Source organism: Sinohyriopsis cumingii, chromosome 1 (assembly GCF_028554795.1).
Source record: "Sinohyriopsis cumingii isolate HCF-2022 chromosome 1, ASM2855479v2, whole genome shotgun sequence".
Lineage (NCBI taxonomy): Eukaryota > Metazoa > Mollusca > Bivalvia > Unionida > Unionidae > Sinohyriopsis > Sinohyriopsis cumingii.
The window spans coordinates 153,777,902-153,799,872 of record NC_142961.1 but is presented as its reverse complement, the minus strand read 5'-3'; the positions used below and the strand labels follow the sequence as shown (position 1 = coordinate 153,799,872).

Below are 21,971 nucleotides of genomic sequence, written 5' to 3'. Positions count from 1 at the left end.
ATGGTAAACGGGTACCCAATGGCTCATTTTATTACCCAGTTTACTATCAACAGGTGGGTATCCAAGTACCTGGGTACCTGTTCACAAGGGGCACCGAGTGGCCGAGTGGTCTAAAGTGCTTTCCGTCAAGGATCACTGCCGTCTGTGTGGGTTCAAGTCGCGGGCTTGGCCAATGTGGATATGTGAGAAAGCTTGCCAGTAGCTTCTCATGGGCTGGTGGTTCTTTCCGGAGTTTTCCAGGGTTCATCCTCCATCATTAATACTGGCCGCCATGTATAGCCTATCTTGTGCTGAAAAATGCCTTTAAACCCTATAACAACAACAACAAAAACAACCTGTTCACAGCTCTACTGATGAGAACTTTATGCTTTGATAGCAGTCTTTAAGAACACCTGAGAACCAACCAGTAATTACTTAAGTTAACAATAGTGGCATTAAAAGTGTTAGGTCAGACATGAGTGGATAAAGAAGTTGTTATTTCCTTTAAAATCTCTGTATTTATGTCAGATGTTAGCAATGAGTAACTCATTAAATCAACCTAATTACCTTAGTATGGTTGAAAAGTGTTTGCTTGCAATGTGTGGAAATGAATGAAAATATGATCTTTAGTAGCAGAACTGCCAACCCTGACAAGTTCGTCTCATTAAGGCAGCTGATTTTTTTCCATAAGACTGACCAGTTTTTAGTAAGGTGTAACAAAATATCAATAACTGCTATTGTAAAGCTGGAAAACGTAATTAAAAGTTTGACGCATCGATGATAAACATTATGTTCAACTGAAAAGTTTGTAAAGTACACATAGACTTTATTTACCACTAGCACAGTTGCACAAACTCTAGTTCCAAAGCCTATGCAGCTCAATGGCTTGTTGCTATCTCTCAACTTGACACAATTCTTGGAAATTCTTTTCCATTTCACATGAGGATGGCAATCATATCTCCTGCCATGAGACATACTCAAATTGGCACGTGATGTCCAATAAACATAATTGTGTCCTTTCCAGCTTTTATTCACAAGAATCTGAATACTCCTTTTTATTCTTCCGTGTTGATTATTAACACTTTTCTAGAAGCTTATTTTCACTTTTGTCTTAGCATGCATCGCTTTATGGATGCCAATTAAAAAATTTATATAATCAACAGTTGGATCATGCAGACACTTCTCAGGAACAAATATGTGCAGTTCTGCGCATATGGGGTGCTGCTGTAAAGTTAGTCTGGTTCCCTGACTAATTTCACTAATTCTAAGATGAAACCTGGAACCAAATAAAACATGGATGAACCAATTATTTGGATTTTTTGGCAACCATAATTTTTCGTAGTTTTTGCTACTATGCCGTAAGTCTGTATTTTACGGGTAATTTTTGTAAGACTTACGGCAAAATCGTAAGAGTTGGCAGGTCTGTAATAGTGACATTGCATCATTGCTTTTTGTAAATGACAGAACCACAAAATTAGTTACCAACAAATATTTGTTTTTAACCCAAAACTTGAAATCTGAAACACAAAAAAATAAAGAATTCCACAGTTTACAAATAGACACCACAACAATCCTGATTTCAGGTGTTTGTTACTTTATTAAAGGTTCAACTAAATATGAACCAAAGGAAAAAACATTTTTGAGCACCCTTCCAAAACTCACTTTTGCCACAAAAAATTATACAACAGCATGTAATACTCTTCTTTCTGTGCATATATAACAATATACAGTCAGGAAAAATAGTAAACAACTGAGTTGTATATGATGCAAACATCAAGACTGCAGAATTATTATGTAATGATGACATTTATTTGCACTGGATCATTATGATGTGATATAAAATATTACACATTGAGTGACACAAGTCATTCAAATTCTATGATGTGTTCAATAGCTACAAAACAAAAGAAATGTCAGCATGATAAAAGTCTTTAATGTTTTGTAGAACATAACAATACAAATGTCACAGAGTTACACAAGTCTTTAATGTTTGTTATGTGCTCAACAGACATCAAATTTATGAAACCTGTAGAGGATAACAATACATATCACTCAAGGATAACAAAACATGTCACTCAACGATAATAATAAATGTTACTCAAGAAAGCAAGCTGCAGCTTAAAATATGACTTGACTTTTTGTATCAAAACAACACTAAAACTTAACTCTCTATATCTACCGTATATGAACTTTCTATATCTACTGTATATGAACTTTCTATATCTACTGTATATGTTTAACTTTAACAACACTAAAACTTAACTCTCTATATCTTACTGTATATGTTTAACTTTAACAACACTAAAACTTAACTCTATATCTACTGTATATGTTTAACTTTAACAACACTAAAACTTAACTCTCTATATCTACTGTATATGTTTAACTTTAACAACACTAAAACTTAACTCTCTATATCTACTGTATATGTTTAACTTTAACAACACTAAAACTTAACTCTCTATATCTACTGTATATGTTTAACTTTAACAACACTAAAACTTAACTCTATATCTACTGTATATGTTTAACTTTAACAACACTAAAACTTAACTCTCTATATCTACTGTATATGTTTAACTTTAACAACACTAAAACTTAACTCTCTATATCTACTGTATATGTTTAACTTTAACAACACTAAAACTTAACTCTCTATATCTACTGTATATGTTTCTGTAACCCTGATTACCTGACTCTGAGCCACAACATCCCTTTCGTATTTCAGCTGGTACTGCCACATGTAGTCAGGTTGTTCCCATGTCACATGGCGTAACAGGTGCATTTCTGAATCTACACGTAGCCACAAGACAGGTGAGTCTGCACTGCAACAGCAATACATATATACATAGCAAGGCTTCCAGATAAATTTGGCAATTGCCGATTGTTTTATCCTCAAAAATTGAAGTAGCCACTGGTTACTGGTGAAATTTCATATAATAGCATGAAAAAGATGTTATGTATTGCAAAAATTAAGAAAAATATTAATATGTTTAATGAACTGATCTGTAAGAATATGTATAGTTTTCTGTTCTCGGTTTGATGTTGCTGTTGTAGAACTATCCATTCATTATACTACTTTTTACATTTCCCCCTTTGATTTTATATATATTTTCTTAATAGCACAAAGGCCAGGACCAGTATGTACATCCCACAATGGAAGCACTGCTGCAAAATCAGTGACCTTGACCCCCAATGGTCATAACAGTTCAGCAAGCATGTCAAGCAATGATTGTTTGGCTTGATAATGATTCATCCCATGCATGACCAAAATCCAAGAATGGGGTTTAGGAATACTAGGTATAAAAATATAAAACTTTTAACCAAAACCTTAAAGCAAATTTTCTAAAGCTAAAAGACGAATAAGGTAAAGTGAGCAGAATGAATAGTCTTAGCTTCCTCCCCATGTACATATAAAATCCATTTCAGGCTTGAAAATTTAAGCAAACATAAAAACTTGATACAAAACTGTCACCTTGACCTTAAGGTCAATGGGGCAATTACATGTGTTGCAGAAGGAATTGTCTTAGCTTCAAACTCATGCAACCCAAAAATGAACAAAATCCATAAATAGGAGTAAACCTTACACAAATGTTCTGTGACTGACACTGACGCCAAGGTCAAATAGGCAAGTGAGTGTGTTTCAGAATGAACTGTCCTAGCTTGATAATGATTCATCCAATATACAAACAAAATTCATCAAGGGATTTATGAAATATAAGCAATAAAACAACTTAACCAAAAGCAGGAATTCAATTTTGCTATGACTGTAACATGGATCCCAAGGTTAAACGGGCAAGTGATCATGTTGCAAAATGAACTGTCTTACTTCACAATAATTCAAACTCCATTCAGTGGTTTAGGAAATGTAAGAAAATAAAAACTAAAAACTTTATGAAAACCACAATACAAACCTTCTGAATGTGACCTTGACACCAAGGTCAAAGAACCAAGCAACCATGATGCAGAATGAGCCAACTCAGCTTCATAATGATTCATGCCAAGCATGAACAAAATCGATCTGAATATTTAGGAAATATAAGCAACTGTATGAACTGAAACCAAAACCTTAGTACAAATTTCTTTGTCTGTGCCACAATGAAAATAAAAGCATGTCATAAAACAATTTGTTTGAACCTCATCGTGATTCATTCCAAGTATTAGAAGAATCTATCAAGGAGTTTAGGATATATATTAAGCAAATCAAAATACTTGTACCAAACCAACTTCATTTTTGACAGTATGTGATTTGATTTAGATTATTAACATAGTTTTAACAATTTTTAAGTCATATCGCTACAATGTCAGCAGTGTGGCAGTTTATAGTGATGTCTAGCACAAGGGCATCATGCCGCAGACATGTAGCATGATGTCCCACCCAGTCACATTATTCTGACACCAGGCCGACCAGTCCTAACACTAACCTGTTAATGCTGAGTGCCTAGTGAGGCAGCTGTTAATACCATTTTTGTAAGTCTTTGATATGACTCGGCTGGGGTTCAAACCCGCAACCTCCCTTATCTGAGGCTGATGCTCTAACCACTTAGGAAACCAGAGCAGTCCTGACAGTATGAATAAATGTATAAATTATTACTAACCCCTGATTTTGGTCCATTGGCCATTTTTTGCTGTTATTATTTTTATTATTACAGTTGCTGTTGGTTGTTGATTAACCATTAACTTACTGCTTATTCTTAAACTTGCATGTGTTCCTAAAACAGATTAAAGGCATAGGGAAAAATAAGGATACTCCCATACCTATTTCATAGAAAAACTCTGGCATAAGATTAGATCAGCTTTAATTCGGCTAATCCTTTAGATCTTCACACAATAATTTCAAGTCCAAATTATTGATGAGGGTTTTTACATTCCATTCTAACTAGGATCTTTGAAAGAAGGCACATTTTTCTGGTCATCATGCCGCAGCAATGTACCATCATGTCCCACCCAGTCACATTATCCTGACATCAGGCCAACCAGACCTAACACTAACCTCTTAATGCTGAGCACCAAGTGAGGCAGCTGTTAGTACAATTTTTATAAGTCTTTGGTATGACTCAGCTGGGATTCAAACCTTTGAACCTGTGACCTCCCACATCTGAGATGTTCTAACCACTTTGACCATCGGATTGGTCATCTCTAAATCTAAAGTAATGTAAAATAAAGATGCAATGTATTTCATTTATTTTTAAAAATTTTTTAAAAAGGGTAAAAAATTCACAACTGAAATGGTTTTCTATGAAATAAAAGATTCACTGATTGGATAAGAAACAGAAATGAAATGAAAATGTGAGTCTCAGATTACATGATGCAGTGTAACAAAAATCCATAATTTTTTTTACATTATCAATAAATACAAAGTGAAATTGTTTGGTACATCCATTTCTTAATAGTTCCAATTCTTGCAACCAGCACAAGATTGTACTTATACTGTTTGAGAAAAAGTCAAAATTCAAAATTTGTTGATACCAGATGTTCAAAGGGCTATACCATAAGCTCACTTTATCTTAAGGCTAGGTTTTCTAAAAAAGATGTACCTAATTTTTTAAAATTACAAAAAATTAATGTGGACATAACCATCCCATGTCTTTGTTACTGTCATTTTGCATTATGTGACTGATTGAATGTGCAACAGAAAAGAACTTGTTTTTAATAATATACAGGTAATACAATTTGTACCAGTATTAATTAGTGCAGGCTGTACGTTTCAAGTATGGATTTTCTCATTAGGAGCTAAACATGCAGGAATACAAACTGAGAGCTTTATGATCCCAAACAAAGTCACAATGATTCCGTGTTCTTGCAATCATGAAGACCAATGTGGTCTGAAAAAATGTAAACAGTTAAAAAATAATTATCTTTATGCTGCAAGGAAAAATTGTTTTGAATAAAATATGCTCCAGAAATACACATTTGTCATTTATTTTACTGAAAACCCAAATTATCAGTTTCAAGAGAAAGGAACTTACTCCATAGCACCTAGGTCCATATCTACTTCTTCACCTGTCACAAGAGGAATCTTCTTCTTCTTGTGTCTGTAATTATACAAGAAATATTACATACTTAAGTGTGAAATATAGCATCTTATGGGCTAAATAATTTTCATATTTTTTTCTTTCCTATATTTTCACATCATCCCATGCAATGCTTGATTGCATTTTGTGTGTGCATACAAAAGTTGTACTTGCAACAACAAAAACAAGTACTTTGTGAGCTAGAACAAACAAATAGAAACCTGCTTTACATTTCATACACGGAAATTAATCTTAGATAAAGAAACCTGAATAGATGCCTTTTTTCATCTTTCCAAAGTTATTTCCCCCTTATATCCTTGACAACTATGACAAAATCCATTCTAATGCATTGCTGAATCAGACATGTATTATTTTCAGATAGGGTCAGATAGTTTTGACAACAATGTAATTTACTGTGACAAATTAGGTCAACCCAATCATACCACTTTCTTAAGTCACATATATTGATATTAATGTAATTTACAAATTAGGTCAACCCAATCAGAAAGAAAAAAAATCAAACCATCGGATTGTGTCATTTAACTAAGACACCAGTCTGTTCTATCCAGAACATAATGTGTAATTGCATTACATTAATCTGAGCTGTTGGCTCTAATTAGAAAATAGCATACTTCTTACCCTGTCTACTGTGAGCCTGATTGGTTACTGTGTTCAGAACAAGGCACAAGATGAATAGGTCTTCATAATGTCTAAATCAGATGATCATATAATTCCTTCTAAACCCTTTCTATTGCAAGTCTGATTGGCTACTGTGTACACCATTGCCAATGGAGGCACACTGCATTAATAGTTAATCATACTGTCTATATCAGATGATATGATTGCAGTTCCTCCCTTACCTTTTTTATTGCAAGCCTAATTGGCTACTGTGTTCACCATTGCCAATGGAGGCATACTGCATGAAAATTTCTTCATACTGTTAATATTAGAAATGATGCTGTTCCTTTAACTTATTATTCACAGTATCAATGACAGTGGTAAATTAACTGTACTTCAAAATTACTTATTATTCAGTTCATGTAAACATACCAAAGACTGGGTGCAAATTGCATGGAAGAAAAAGTTACTTCAGTGACTGTTGAGTGTGTCAGTAGCTATCAGCATTAGGTGACTACTTAGGAAATACTAGCTCCAACCTAGTAACTCTTGTCCTCATTGGGGACCGAACCTGGGAAAACAGAACTATAAAAGAAAAGTATGCCTACTGAGCTACCTAGGCCCCTACCAGTTTATTCCCATTAAACTTTTTAATGTCCTTACCTTCTGCATTTAGAGTGGCAGGTAATCTCAAATTTGGTCTTGTTCTCCTCAATTTTAAATGTGTGGTTAAAAGATCCATCCAATTCCTGTATTGTGACAGTCAAAGGACCCTGAAAAATAACCAAGGATTCTTCTTTAATCACCTCTTGCTATATTATTTTCTGGAACTTACTGAATTTTCTATACGTTTTTGCACACAATTTGTTATGGGGACACAAGTTTTTTTATTTATGTACAAACATTTTTGGGCACAAATGCAGCTGTACACTAATAAAACAAGATAGCCAAATATCATTTTCAGAAAGTTGGAGAGAAGCATGCTTGCAATGGTAAATAGCCTCAAAAGCTGACAAATTCCAAGAATGATCCAGAATATCAACAATTGTGAGGACCTGTCACTATCCATTAGCTTATCACAAATTGTGAGGACCATGTATAAAAAACTGAGGACCATATTTCACGATTCATTAGCTTGTCAAATATTGTGAGGACCATGTTTCACTATTCATTAATCTGTCAAAAATTGTAAGGACTATGTTTCAAAATTCATTAGCTCATTCAAAATTGTGAGGACCATGTTTCTACTATCCATTAACTTGTCAAAAAGTGTGTGGAGATTGTTTTAACAATTAATTAGCTAATCATAATTGTGATGACCACATTTCACTATTCATTAGCTCACTGACACATTAATATAATGAATAACAATTGTTTAAAACTAAATCACTCACCTGTGGATAAAAAATCTCACCCATAAAAGTATAAGCAAACTATGTCACCCTTTATTGAAAGAGATAAACGTTCAAATAAAGGTCTTCATTCTGAATAGTCTGCTTAATATTGCCACTCTGCATAATACTCGGCCAGTACTCATTCACATAACAGTGGCCATGTATATTGGGTTTGGTTGATAAGAACATATCTTTTTATTAAAAAAAAGAAGCAAAAAACATTTTTGTTATTAGATGGCACAAACTGGAATCGGTTCATTGTCTTGAATGTGACTCGGTACAAGTTTTAGTCCTATCCACAATGGAGGTGCTCAACAAACTATCCAGATGATAAATTTCACTTTAATGGTTTCCTTCCTCTGTTTTTCTGCTATTCAGTTTTTTTAATTATCTGCAGGTGAGTAATATAGTTTTAAACAGATGTTATTGATTTGATTAATTCAGTGAGCTAATGAATAGTGAAACATAATTCTCTCAATTTCTGACAATTTAAATCTAAAATTTGATTGTTGTTTGTTTCTTTTCAGTACTAAATCTAATATTTTAAGATGTTTTCAGCAAAAAAGTACCGTTTATCATACACTGTGTGATGAATGATTTGTCTGAAGACGTGTATTTCATGTCGGTCAGTATGGTAATAGAAAGGTTTATTGTTTGTAAAATTTTAGTGTATTTAACTTTTCAAATTTTGTAAATAGCTAAGGGTCCAAGCAACCTAAAATAACTTAAAAATATATAGGTTGGTGCTTCTCTTAGTGGAAAGTAAATGTAATTACTAATTGCACATACAATAATAGCCACTGAGTGTTTAAATATGCACGGGTTGAAGATCATAGATGCCTCTTAACAAATAAAAAAGAAAAGGGTATGTAGGTGTGTTACATTTTTAGTATGATACATTAGGATCACACTGGTTTTTGCAACACCAATTTACAGCAGGCATAAATAGCCAAAAAATTCCAAAGTCATTTCATTAAGTTTATTATTTTCTTTCAGAGGACTCTCACTGCAATTATTAAAATTGTCTAAGAATTGTTTTGGTCATAATTTAATGAGAGCCATTATTTGTAACATCACTGTATGCCCAATATCTCACACTACAAAACGCCTAGGTAAAAAGTGACATCATAATATAATGATCACAAGCTGCACAATAAACACTGACTTTACAAGGCAGACCAGCTGATGTACCATATGTACTCACTTATAAGTTGGATCCTACTGCAAACAACAAAACTCAGATACACCTTTGTGTAATAAACCAACAGATCCAGGTCTATTCTGTTAGAAATAAGCAGTAGAACAAACAGAAGTCTCTGATCTGCATTCACATTATGCAACAACAGAGCTGGATCTGTGCAGTTTGCAGCTGGATACAACTTATAATAGAGTAGATATGGTATTCCACCAGAGTCTATGTATAAAAATACCATACCCTATCTCATGTGTTGCTGATGGTATTCCACCAGAGTCTATGTATAAAAATACCATACCCTATCTCATGTGTTGCTGATGGTATTCCACCAGAGTCTATGTATAAAAATACCATACCCTATCTCATGTGTTACTGATGGTATTCCACCAGAGTCTATGTATAAAAATACCATACCCTATCTCATGTGTTACTGATGGTATTCCACCAGAGTCTATGTATAAAAATACCATACCCTATCTCATGTGTTACTGATGGTATTCCACCAGAGTCTATGTATAAAAATACCATACCCTATCTCATGTGTTGCTAATGAACCACATGCCATACATCAGTTCCTTTTAAAGAGGTAATTTTTCATGACTAGACAGTTTCAGATTGAGACCACTAAAATATATCTTACAAAAATTTACTTCCTGAAATAAACGTTGCAGTAATCTCTATTGTGTTTTGAAACATGTCCTTTGTTTTCTTCAGTTAAATTTCTTTGACAGTCATTGTTATCAGGCTGCATGGTAGAAATGACTCAGCAAAAATGACCATAAAAAGTATCTGAGGCAGATCTTTCTTCCTTCACCGGGGTTTTACTCATTAGTAATGGCATGTATATAATATAACAAATAAGAAGAATTTGTCAATCAGCGTCTTTGATACTGTAAGCAATGAGTTAAAGGGACTGCATGATATGCAATATTAAGGACTGTTCACAACAAGTGCCTTGAGTAGTAATAATGAATAGTAATACATTGTAGCCAATCAAACTAAAAATAAAATAGACAGAGGAATTGCATTCCATCCAGTTATGGATAGTGTTAAGGACTGTTCACAGCACGTGTCAACACCAGCAATAGTGTATATACAGCAGCCAATCAAAATCATAAAAGAGTTAGATTGTGTCACATCCACTATTATCGATGATGTTAAGGACTGTTCACAACATACGTGCTGACTGACTGGCAATATATAAAAAAGTTCACAACATGTGTAATGACTGGCAGTCAGAAACACTGTAGCCAATCAAACTCAATATAGATATGGCTGGGATAATTTTTTTTACCTCCAATCAAATCCACAAGTTCCAATGAATTTAAGACCTTCATATTATTTTTGCTAATAAAACTTATGGGCATGTGATAGGAGATGATTTGATTGCACTTGGTCTTCCGAATTTTTCCTTAAATTGAGTAGATGTAATTCTGCAAACACTAACAAGAAAATAATTTCTTGGATTATAAAATATTACTAGCTATTCCTAATAAAATAAAAATCTCATGATGTCTGCAATCAATAAAATATATCTTGAAATATTTCAAACCACTCCTTTTATATCCATAAAAATAATCCATTAGGTGCATGGCATTGAACTCATAAAATTCCATTTATAACTGAATTAAAGTATTTTTTAAAAAGATAGTCAAGGTAATTTAGCCATGTTAACCCTTCTTTTTTAATGAGAGACTGGATATAATTGTTTGCAGTGGACATATCTCTGAAAATATGTCTTAAGTCTTTTCTCTTTTTAAATCAAGGCCTTGAGATAGTATTGTTCTTTCTCTTTCAAATTACTGTATTTTTCATGGGGTAACACTTGTGGATTTTGTGGTTATTAAAAACCAATCATTTCAACCACAATTACTACAAATCACACATTTAAATCACAGCTATTACAAAACAAACATTTAAACCACACATTAATTACAAACCACACACTTAAACCACACACTAATTGAAAACAAACATTTAAAGATCCCATCAAACAATGATCCTTTTGTGGAAAACATGGTACCACCAATCAATGAATTTAAGCACTGATGAAAATGACTTTTTTGCAAAACCACAAAATGGATACCCTCAAATATAAATGAATTAACAATGTCCGCAAAAGTTGCAAACAAAAGATGTGCATATTTTATATATTCATAGTGTCTGCACAGTTGCAAAGATAAGGCATGCATGTTACACATACATAAAATGACTGCAAAGTTGCAAATAGAAAGCATGCATGTTGCATATACCCACAATATCTGCAGAGTTGCAAACAAAAGGCATGCATGATGCATATATTCATAATGTCTACAAAGTTGCAAACAGAAGGCTTGCCTGTTGCAAATTCTCTCAATATTTTGCAAAGTTGCAAACAAAAGGCATGCATGTTGCATATACTCACTACATATTTCAAAGATCCTTTGGCAGTAGCATCCTGCTTTATTTCTAGTTCCACAACATTCCTCTTTCTGTTGAACACAAAATTTCCGTGAAACTGGGCGAATCCACTTTGAGTTCTATACACAGCTGTTAAGGAAAATGCAATTATCTTTGCTTATCAAAAATTCACAAAATTTAGTTGGGGATTGTGTGTCACTTACAACTGAAATTTGCATTGTTTAAATCTGTACATATGAATGTAAATCTACATAAGCAGCAGAGGGGGCGAATCGGACATTTTGTCCAATCGTTATTTTGCTTAATTATTACTTTCTGCACTCAACGATCTAGTGTCGTCAGCGCCTGGTAAAAAAAAAACGACGACGTCGTTGGGGGATCGTCGCGTCGTCATTTGGTTTAATTAACACCTTCTGCGCGTTGATCCCCAGCGTCGTCAGCGTCCGGTAAGCACATCGACGACCGCGTCGATGTCATCGCCCCCTCTGCTGCTAAGTAGTTATTTACAATGAAAATTATTTACAACTAACCGAATATTTGGTCAAATCCGATACGATATCGTGTCCGAGGATCATGTAAATTTATCGTTACGAATCCATGTGGGGTCGACTGAGCATGACTAAAAAAGTTTCGAAAAACATTAAAGTCCATGTCACCGCCGCACCATGTCTGCCAAATATTTCGTAGCGTGTGTGTATCAACGCCGTTGAACACAGCAAGAATATTACAGTTGTCTCTAATTACTTTTGGAATCTGAGTGTATCGTTGAGTGACATATATCACGTCAGTGTTTTTATGCCTGCCTCTGGAAAATATCCTAGCTGGGTTTTTTTGATTGTCTAACATAACATCATCGTACACGACTAGATTGTTAACGTCGCCATCAATATCATCAATACCCGGTGCATCATTGATATCCGTAATAAACTCAATAACATTTTTTTTAGCGATCGCTGACGCATTCTCGTTGAAATCTTTCAACACCTCGTAGCATCGTTGATCATCTACGCTAGGAGCAACCAAATACAACTTATCCCACTTCATCCATCTCATTATTAAATTGAGTAACAATTGCGTCTTGCCGGATCCAGATGGTCCGATGATAATCATCCGGATCGAGTTTGGTAACGCTGCAACATGCTTAACTGGTTCTCTTGTTTTAGTCGCCGAAAAATCAATTATATTCATATCTCTATACATAAATTATGGATCTATATTGTGTAAAGTGTAGAGTGCGTACTGGCACAAATGATATGACAACCGTTACAACGAGAAATAACAGATCGGCGCTTACTGGTAAGTGCGTACAATGCGGTACAAAGAAATTTAGATTTATTTCTATTAAACCCGGGGATGTTTTAAAAAAAAGCGAGGAGGTGATATTGCAGCCAAATTGGCAAAACTCCCCGGAACCCCGTGGGCAAAGTATCCAGGAGAAAAACACCTCCCAGGATATAACTACTGTGGCCCCGGAACACGATTAGATATTAGACTCGATGATCAAAATCAGCCCAAACCCGGTGAGTATCCAATAAACGCTATCGATAAGGCGTGTCAAGCTCATGATGTTGCTTACAAAAGTAGCGATCTGCAACAGCGTCATATCGCGGATGTAAAATTAATTCACGCATTAAATGCTATTCCTGATAAATCCGTCAAAGAAAAATTGGCCTCATGGTTGGTAAAATCGGCTATGAAAGGTAAATTAATGATTGGAAGCGGAGCTTCTGGCGCTGGTAATTGAAAACGATAGCGTTTATAATAACAACATGGAATCCATCTATTATTCTCCGAGAGGATACTGGAAGGGGAAGGCCGCAATTGGTAAGCTTGCAAGCGCTGCAAAGGTAACAAAGACCACTGCGGCTAATTGGTTATCCAAACAGGCTATATGGCAAATCTATCTACCACCGCCTAAACAAATCAACTTCTCGCGCTTTGATGTCAGCGTACCTAATGAAGTTCATCAGGCTGATATACTATTTTTGCCGCATGACAACGGTTACAAATACGCGCTAACCGTAGTTGATGTTGCGAGTCGATACAAACAAGCGGAGCCGTTAAAAACAAAGTCGGCAACTGAAGTAGCCGCTGCGTTTGAAAGAATTTATCGAAGAGGCCCTCTGCGCTGGCCAAATCTATTACAAGTTGATCCCGGTAGTGAATTTCGCGGCGCTGTTTTATCAACGCTGAAACATCATAGCGTCGCGGTACGACGAGGTCATACTGCGCTACATCGTGATCAGGCAATTGTTGAACGATTCAATCGGACTCTCGCTGAACGGTTATTTGGATATCAATACGCGAAGGAATTCATTCAGGAAAAACGATCTCGTGAATGGGTTAAAAGGTTGCCAGGTGTAATTGCAGCGTTAAATAACGAGATTACCCGAGCAATCAACATGAAGCCCAGCGACGCGATTAAATACGAGTATATACCCGGAAAATCAAAAATAAATAGCGTTTCCAAGCCGATTCTCGGCAATGTCACCGTGAGATATCTATATGAACCAGGAGAGCTTGAAGGCGGTAAAAAAAGAGCTACTGATCCTATTTGGAGTGTTACCACACATAACATATCAACGATAACACGATCAACTGGTAGACCACCGATCTACAGACTGGATTCAACTGCTCCTCAGCGCGGATTTACACGCGAGCAACTACAAGTGATACCTGACGATACTCAATTACCCCCGCGTGGTCTTAACTAGCGCCGTTGCGTCTATTGCACTCAAGACATGTCAACCTCACATTGTTTTTGACATGACCGAGACTGTTATCGATCCTGTCCACGGTAAATTGGCGAGCGTCTTTATCCGAATAACGCCAGCGCATTACACAATTACAACTCGCGCAGTGATTATTCTGTTGTTGTCGTAACGCAATTATTAATTCGGCATCAATATCAAAACGCCGCTGTTTTTTTTTATCCTGTTGGCGGTAACCCGAGAGTTTTCTATCAATGACGCTTGCATCGATGACTCCGTCACTGGCTTCGTCACTGACTCCGTCAATAACAATTCTTCGAAGCTGATTTATCCTTCGTACTCGGGACACTGCAAGATAGACTAGATTCGACCATTCGATGCGATTATCAACCATCCAAACAATTGTGTCCGTGATGGTTAGTCCCTGCGAGGAATGTATTGTTGTTGCGTATCCTAGCGTCCACGGGGATTTATTAGCACGTAGCGCGTCCTCGACGACGCTGATATCAACGAGCACGATATCATTCAGCACGAGAATTTGTTTTTTTGTTCCTGACGCTGTCGGGCCCGGGATTTCAACTTCAATGTTCTGCTGCCGTGTGTCCGCGGGTCTATAACATAACGGCACTGGACGCGTTGGAAACTTTTCCTTATGCAACGCAAACAACTTCCGCTGAAGTGTGTCTCTGACTATCTTTCTACTCGCTACAATCAAATCGTTTGGTCTCCATGTTTCCCAGAATTCATTCAACGGCGTTTCCGGAATCACCTCGCGGATTATTTCACATTGAATTTTATCCGGCTGTAATCTGATTAGTTTTTTAACCTCGCGCAGTTGTTCATCAAGTGCTCGGTAATCAGTATCGGTTTCTTCATAATAGTCCACAAAACCCTTTAACCAATCATGTGGACCCTCGCCGACAAATGGTGGTGGTTGGCCATGATCCCCACACATGATTACCGCTGTATTCGCGAGCAGCAACCAATCAAGAAACATTCGTAAAGTATCTAACGAAACAGTACATATCTCATCCCAAATGATAACCCCAGGAATAAATTTTTCACCCATTCGATCAGGAGTCCACTCACCGCCGCTGTATCGAAAAAAGCTGTGATAAGTAACGGCGTCAACATTTCGTTGTTTTATCTCTCGCGCTAGTCTATGGGTCGGAGTAAGCACGATTATACTTGCCCGCGTTCGAAATAATTCAATTGCCCGAGTCGTCTTTCCTGACCCGCCACAGCCGCTTAAATAAACCGTCTTGTGTCTACAAATTGGATCAGAACACGGTGGTGCATTAGACCATTCTGATAATTTATCACCGCGTAAGTAGTCGTTCTCAACGGTGACATCTGCTGACGGGGAATAATCGCGTCGTATTTCATTTTTAATTCTCCATGTACCCCAACTCTCGTCCGGACTAGTAAACTCGGCTACGTTTCCCTTATACGCTACGTCAATATAAAATGAATCAACGGCTACTCTAACCGCGGTATCGGGGAATCTATTTATCATCGAGAATAAATTGATAGCGGCATAACCCAGCATAGACGCCCTCAAATGTGGATACGCCGGGCTGTCTCCATCGGCGTAAGTAACAACTGTACCCAACTTTGTTCCATTGGACAAGAATGCTGTTTTGCAGTTCACGTATTTATTTTTTGCCACTGCGTCCTTGATTACGAAATCATATTCTGCGTCATCTATAATCAGCCGTGAGCAATATCGTTTGTAGTCGCAGTTTTTTCCACCTTGTGTGAACTTACCGATTATTCTTCTACCGAGATCTTTTGCCTCGCAGTTTCGTTGGTTGAATATCCTCCTGGACCATTCGATGATATATTCCTCGTCGGCATCAATGTTTTTTCTGGATTCGTCAATTATGCTATCTAGACGCTCCGGTTCTGGTAACCAGACTTCAGTCTGTGCCCGGTATGATATAATCGCGTCACTGACAATCAACGAAACTAGCATGCTACAATCAATCATATACCGTAGCAGCGCTATTGGCAGCCACTTCTTTTCAGACATGTGTCTACCGATCCAAATATAGCAACAGCGATGGAGTCCTGCCGCGAATTCAAATGATACTATGCGAGCGAATCCGGTTAAATCAAAATCAGGCAGTGGTCCATTAATAGCAACACGAGTCATTTCATGACTGGGGTGTCCAAATCGTCTAAAGTACTCGGCGGCGGATCCATACCCGAGAAAACTCGCTGGATAACAGGCAACCATATCAACCGAGATCATAGCGTCACGGTTGTATTCAGTGTTCCATAATCCACCGTGATAGTATTCCAAACAACTGGATTGTACATCCGGCAGAAATTCCTTGCGCGTTGGTCTCCACGCATTTTTCCTTGCTGCAACATGAGCCGCAACCGATGGAATCGTAAAACAATTTGTTAGCAGTTGTTCATCATGCTCCTCAAATTCTATGGCGGTTTTTTTCATCCTGTTGTGAAATGCTTCAGTGCGATATAATTCACCGTTTGGCCTTACAAACTGATCAAAGGTATCCGCATCGTTTTCAGCGCTGCGAAGTAACCACACTGATACAGGATCGTTTTTACACAAGTAGGCAATAGCATCAAATAGTTTCCTCTCCGCGAGAAAACCATCCCGGGAGAATTCTTCTCCTAGGAATTCTTCGGGTATATACTTTACTGTTCTATCCCGTGGAAATATTGTGATCGCGGGCGTCCATGCGTGTTCATTATGATCGATAATTTTGATTGGGGCTCCCTTCGATTTATACTTCGATTCGTATAATACTTCACCGGTTATCGTCGTAACGGTTATTGGAAATCTCAGCGATGTTTCTAATCTCGCTATGTCGCTGATGGTCGCTCCACGCTCTTTTACGGTTAGTTCCCACTGGTTGATTTTGCTACGTCGTAAATCAGTCAATTTGTTTCCTCGACACGCATTTGTAAAATGCTCTATTATTCGTTCTGCTACACAATTTATCCCCGTTGACTGTTTCATCGGTTTCAGTTTTCCGATATCAGGTTTCTTATTTAACGGGTATATTCCATAAACAACTGCTGTTTCAGGATACGCTCGTTCATAGTATGGTTTGTCAATTCCGGTTAACAACCCCGGCTTGGAGTCGCGGCTGACAATGACTGTTTTCTTGTCGCTGAGAACTGGTTCAAATTTATCACGTATGATCCAATCGCCTGATTTCACCCGGACAATGAATTTTACTCTGAAGAAATACTTTTTACCGTCAAGTTGTGATATTATCATTGCTGCGCGGTTGTCGTTCATGGTAGCATCAACAACACCATCAATTCGAAATGTTGACCAACTATGAGATGCACCATCACGTTTGAATTCATCGATACAATCGCGTATTTTATTTAACAGGGTTCTATCGTTTATTAACGCTTTTGGTGTGTCCTTGAGGACTCTATCGAGATTGAACTTAATATTTTTCCGGGGCTTAATTACTGCCAATCTCTCGAACTCATCCATATAATTAAAACAAGTATTTAAATGAAAGAATATAGTATAATGAATCACTGTAAATGGTTGATGATTGGGTCAATAACCCCGTGCAATAAATCATGTAGAGGTGAATTCTGCGGATATCATTTACAAAGCGTTCGTAATGGTTCTCTTGGCCCCCTCCCGTGCTTGGTTTGCCACGTCGGTGTAAGAGGAAAATCGCAGTTGTGTATTAATTGTGGCGGAAAGCGATACAGGGAACTAAAACGCTATTATGACAAGCGAATTAAAAACGCCGTCATTGACCCCACCGCAGACTTCGTCATCAAAACCCCTCAAGACTACGTTGAAAGATTTATAATTAAACCAAATAATAAATTAGACAAGTAGTATTATTATACAAATGGACCAAGAATTTCAGCCGCATCCTGTGCTCGTCAATTACGAGGCGTCTCGCGACGGCATTGTTAGAAATCGTAGACTGAAGAAACCAGTTGGCACCGTAAATAATCACGGGTATTTGATGTTTACTGCTGGAGGGAAAAAATATCTCTGTCACAGAATCATCTATGAATGTTTCCACGGATTAATCGAGAATGGACTTGTGATTGATCATATTAATAGTAATAAGACTGATAATTCTCTTACAAACCTGCAAACTGTCTCTCAGAGTGAAAATAGTAAAAAAGGCCAAACCGGTAAATACCCAAAGAAAGCAAAACCCGTAAGGTCATTTGATACAACAACTCACGAGGAAAAAATATTTCAGTCGATGAATGAAGCAGGAAAATATTTTGACATTTGTATCACCTCAATACGATTTGTTGCAGAACGAGTATATCAAACAGCAATCTCAAAAAAGACCGGGTATAGAATTCGATTTTCATATGTAGATACGAAGTCACCAGCGCCATAGGCGCTGACAAGGCCACCGGCGCTGACAATAAATTGTCCATTCCGGAAGAAAACAAAGTATGAACACCTTCGGAATTGATACACGGGGTTTCATTTTTTTTATTTAAAAACAAGATGTTTTATAAGAATAATGAATATCGAAGACATCAATAATATATTAACTGAGATTTCAAAATTAAAAAATCAAGGAATTGAATTATCTGATGGTCTCGACAGTGAAAAAATATTATCCGATTATGAGATTATTAACGAACAGTCGAAACGGGGGCGTTTTACCCTGGCCCGCGAGTACTTTTTTATAAAACGATTGCAACATACGATTAATGAAAACTTGTACCACAATGACGCAAATGCATTCATTGGACTATTCACTGCCGTTGAAATAATACGAAAAAAACTCGGACGTGTTTATGAACGACGCCGGGAGATTTCTAGTAAAATCAAAAACATTAGAAGGATTATAGACGAAAACTCCGGCGAGAAATTAGAAATTGCTTCGCAATTGCAATAATGGTAGGCGAATCACTTACTACTCGGCTAGCCAGAGAGCGACTAGCAGCGCTTAAAAAGTTCATACCGTTACGAGACAGGGTCCGAGAACAACTTCAAACGCGGCAACAAATGCAAACTGATTTTACTGTTGGAAGCGAACAACTGTTTGCCCCGGTAACTAAAGCGACCAAAGATGTTACGGCGGCAACTGTACCCGTTCTTGGTGCGCTTGAAAAGATAGCGGCAGAGACCGAACAAACAAAAAGGTCTTTAGAAACACTCCCTGCGAAAATAGCGGCTGCTACAACACGGAGGCCACCACCACTCGCTATAACCGAACCACAAGAACCTTATGTTACAATGGCCGACGAGGAAGAACTAGGCGCTACTGCGAAAGAACCAGAAGAAGAAATACCCGAAGAAACACCAGAAGAAGAAATACCGGAAGAAAAAGAGGGGAATATACCCCGTACTGTACTCAAGAAGAGCACAATAGATGAAATTAGAGGCTTCAGCAACAGGGAAGAATTAATTAATTTTGCTGCCAACAATTTTGCTAAGAGCATACGAGATAAGAAGCATATCAATAGCGGTTACGAGAAAAATATAAAGTCGTTAAAGGACTGGGCAAGAATAGTGTATTTAGCGAGTAAACATAAAGATGCATTACCACATCGTAGTAAATCCGATTACGACGCATTCCACAAGGAAGTTAAGAGTATAACACCAAAAAAAGGAAAAGGATACTCTGTTGGTAAAGAATCCTACGGCGTTACCTGTCCTGGTAGTGTTCTCAGTGATATATCACGGCTAGAGGTACTAATCGGAGGAAAACGAGCCGGAAATAACTCTCCGGAAATAATCAATGAGGCCGCTGATATTTGCAAGCGGTTATTTGCAGGCGGTATTATGGACATTAATGCATATCGAACGCTCATAGACGAACTCGTGGATGATTAATTGGAAAACTGGTGTTTTTAATAAGGATGATCATACACTACAACCATGATAAACCAGTACTCGTCTACGTGGTAAACTCGCGATTGCCTGTTTACCGCGCGTACTATGGAGATGGTCTCGGTAGCACCATTGCGGGGTTATTTACAAGAATGGCTCCAAAAGTAGCGCCGTTAGCCAAACAATTAGGAATGAAGGCTATTGATGTTATTCGTGATAAGGGTATTAGTGCTATTGGAGATGTTGCCGGAAAGGCGCTTTCAGCCGCGCGGGACAAACTAATGTCGTTGGTGAAATCCAAGAGATTTTCAAGAAAAAAACAGATGCCATCAACGACAGTGATGCCTGCGAATGTCAGTAAAGTAATAAATAACGCCGTGGAAGAAAAATTAGAGTCGTTGGCGGCGACGACTCCGTCGTTGGCGACTTCGCCATCAGCCGATGCGGCAACCAACGCGCTCATGAACGCGATAGCGGGAAGTGGTTTAAATTCAAAGAATTTACGACGAAAAAATCGCAATTGAAAACGTCAACATGATAAATAATAAAATGTTTGCGCGAACCGCTGATCCCGCGTTTGATATGGACGCCCCAGTGCGCAGGGATGATTCTGTCCGTGATTATCAATTTTATTCTTATTATGCAGCGCAACCCGACCTACGATCGCGAATTGAACTTCAAGTCCAAGATACCAGTAAATATTTTTTGCCGTGTGAAGCGTTTATCGAAATCGAGGGAGAACTCGTGACAAATGCCGCCGATAATGCACCATACGCAGATGACCATCGTGTTCGAGTTGGCTTCGTCAACAACGGTATCATGGCGTTATTTGAGAGCGCCAGATATCTTATTGACGGGCGAGAAATTGAATCAATAGAACGCGAGGTTGATGTTGCAACAACGATAATTGGGTTGGCGAGATACTCGGATGATTATACAAGATCGGCGGGCCCATCTATAATGTTCGCAAAGGACTCCACCGATAACGCTGACCATCTTCAGTACGTTAACGTGCTGGCGGAAAGAGATACCGCAGTTGACCCACAGGCTGAAGCAGCCAATCCAGACCGCAGAGCAAGACCAGGCGCTAATTTCAATATTATAAAGAGTATCAACAATGATTACAATCTAGGATTCGCAACAAGAGTAGGGATGTTGCAAAGACCACGCCGGCAGTTTTCATGCGCGATTCCACTCCATCACATATTTGGATTCTGCAGAAATGTTAGAAAAGTTATCTATGGGGCTAAGCATACAATCGCGCTGACGCGAAGGGACGATGATAACAATGCAATATGGCATGCTGCTGGCGTCGCTGCCGGTAAAGTCGTTTTAACTAAAATGGCATTGTGGATGCCGGTGTTGACTCCATCAGTTACCACGGAAGCACGATTGTTAGCATTTATGGAACAGGGAGGGAAATCGTTGTTGAGTTGGCTAGCGGTAACAACTGATGCTAAAGAGGATAACGTCGCCGATACGTTTACATGGCACCTGGCGTCAAAACAGGGTGTTTCAGCCCCGCGTCATATTTTTATAGCGCTACAGAATAGGGAACGATTGGGCAGTCAAGAACGCAGTCATATGATATTTGATCAATTAGGAGTCAGGGATGTTTCGCTGAGAATAAACGGACAACAGGAACCATCCGAGGATATACAGCTTAATTACGGCGACAACCATATCGCACGTGTGTATCATCGATTGCTGTCGTATATGGGTCGTGATCAAAACGTCGACACTGGTTTGCAAATATCACAACTTGATTTTAAAAACCTGTATCCGATTTATTATTTTTCGCTGGAACATCTTGATTTAACGAGACAATCCGTCGTTGAT

At 37.8% G+C, this 21,971-nt stretch overlaps 1 protein-coding gene across 1 annotated transcript in view; it reads right to left on the bottom strand.

Annotated features, from left to right (window-relative positions):
* The window catches only part of LOC149808185 (transcription initiation factor TFIID subunit 2-like), a 134,246-nt gene that overhangs the window by 58,184 nt on the left and 54,091 nt on the right, over positions 1 to 21,971 (bottom strand). Inside the window, exons 15-18 of the mRNA XM_089974372.1 lie at positions 11,605 to 11,719; positions 7,275 to 7,384; positions 5,949 to 6,014; positions 2,672 to 2,804 (exon numbers count right to left, since the gene is read on the bottom strand). Coding sequence (XP_089830498.1) covers positions 2,672 to 2,804; positions 5,949 to 6,014; positions 7,275 to 7,384; positions 11,605 to 11,719 — 424 coding nt within the window. The remainder of the gene's footprint in view (positions 1 to 2,671; positions 2,805 to 5,948; positions 6,015 to 7,274; positions 7,385 to 11,604; positions 11,720 to 21,971) is intronic.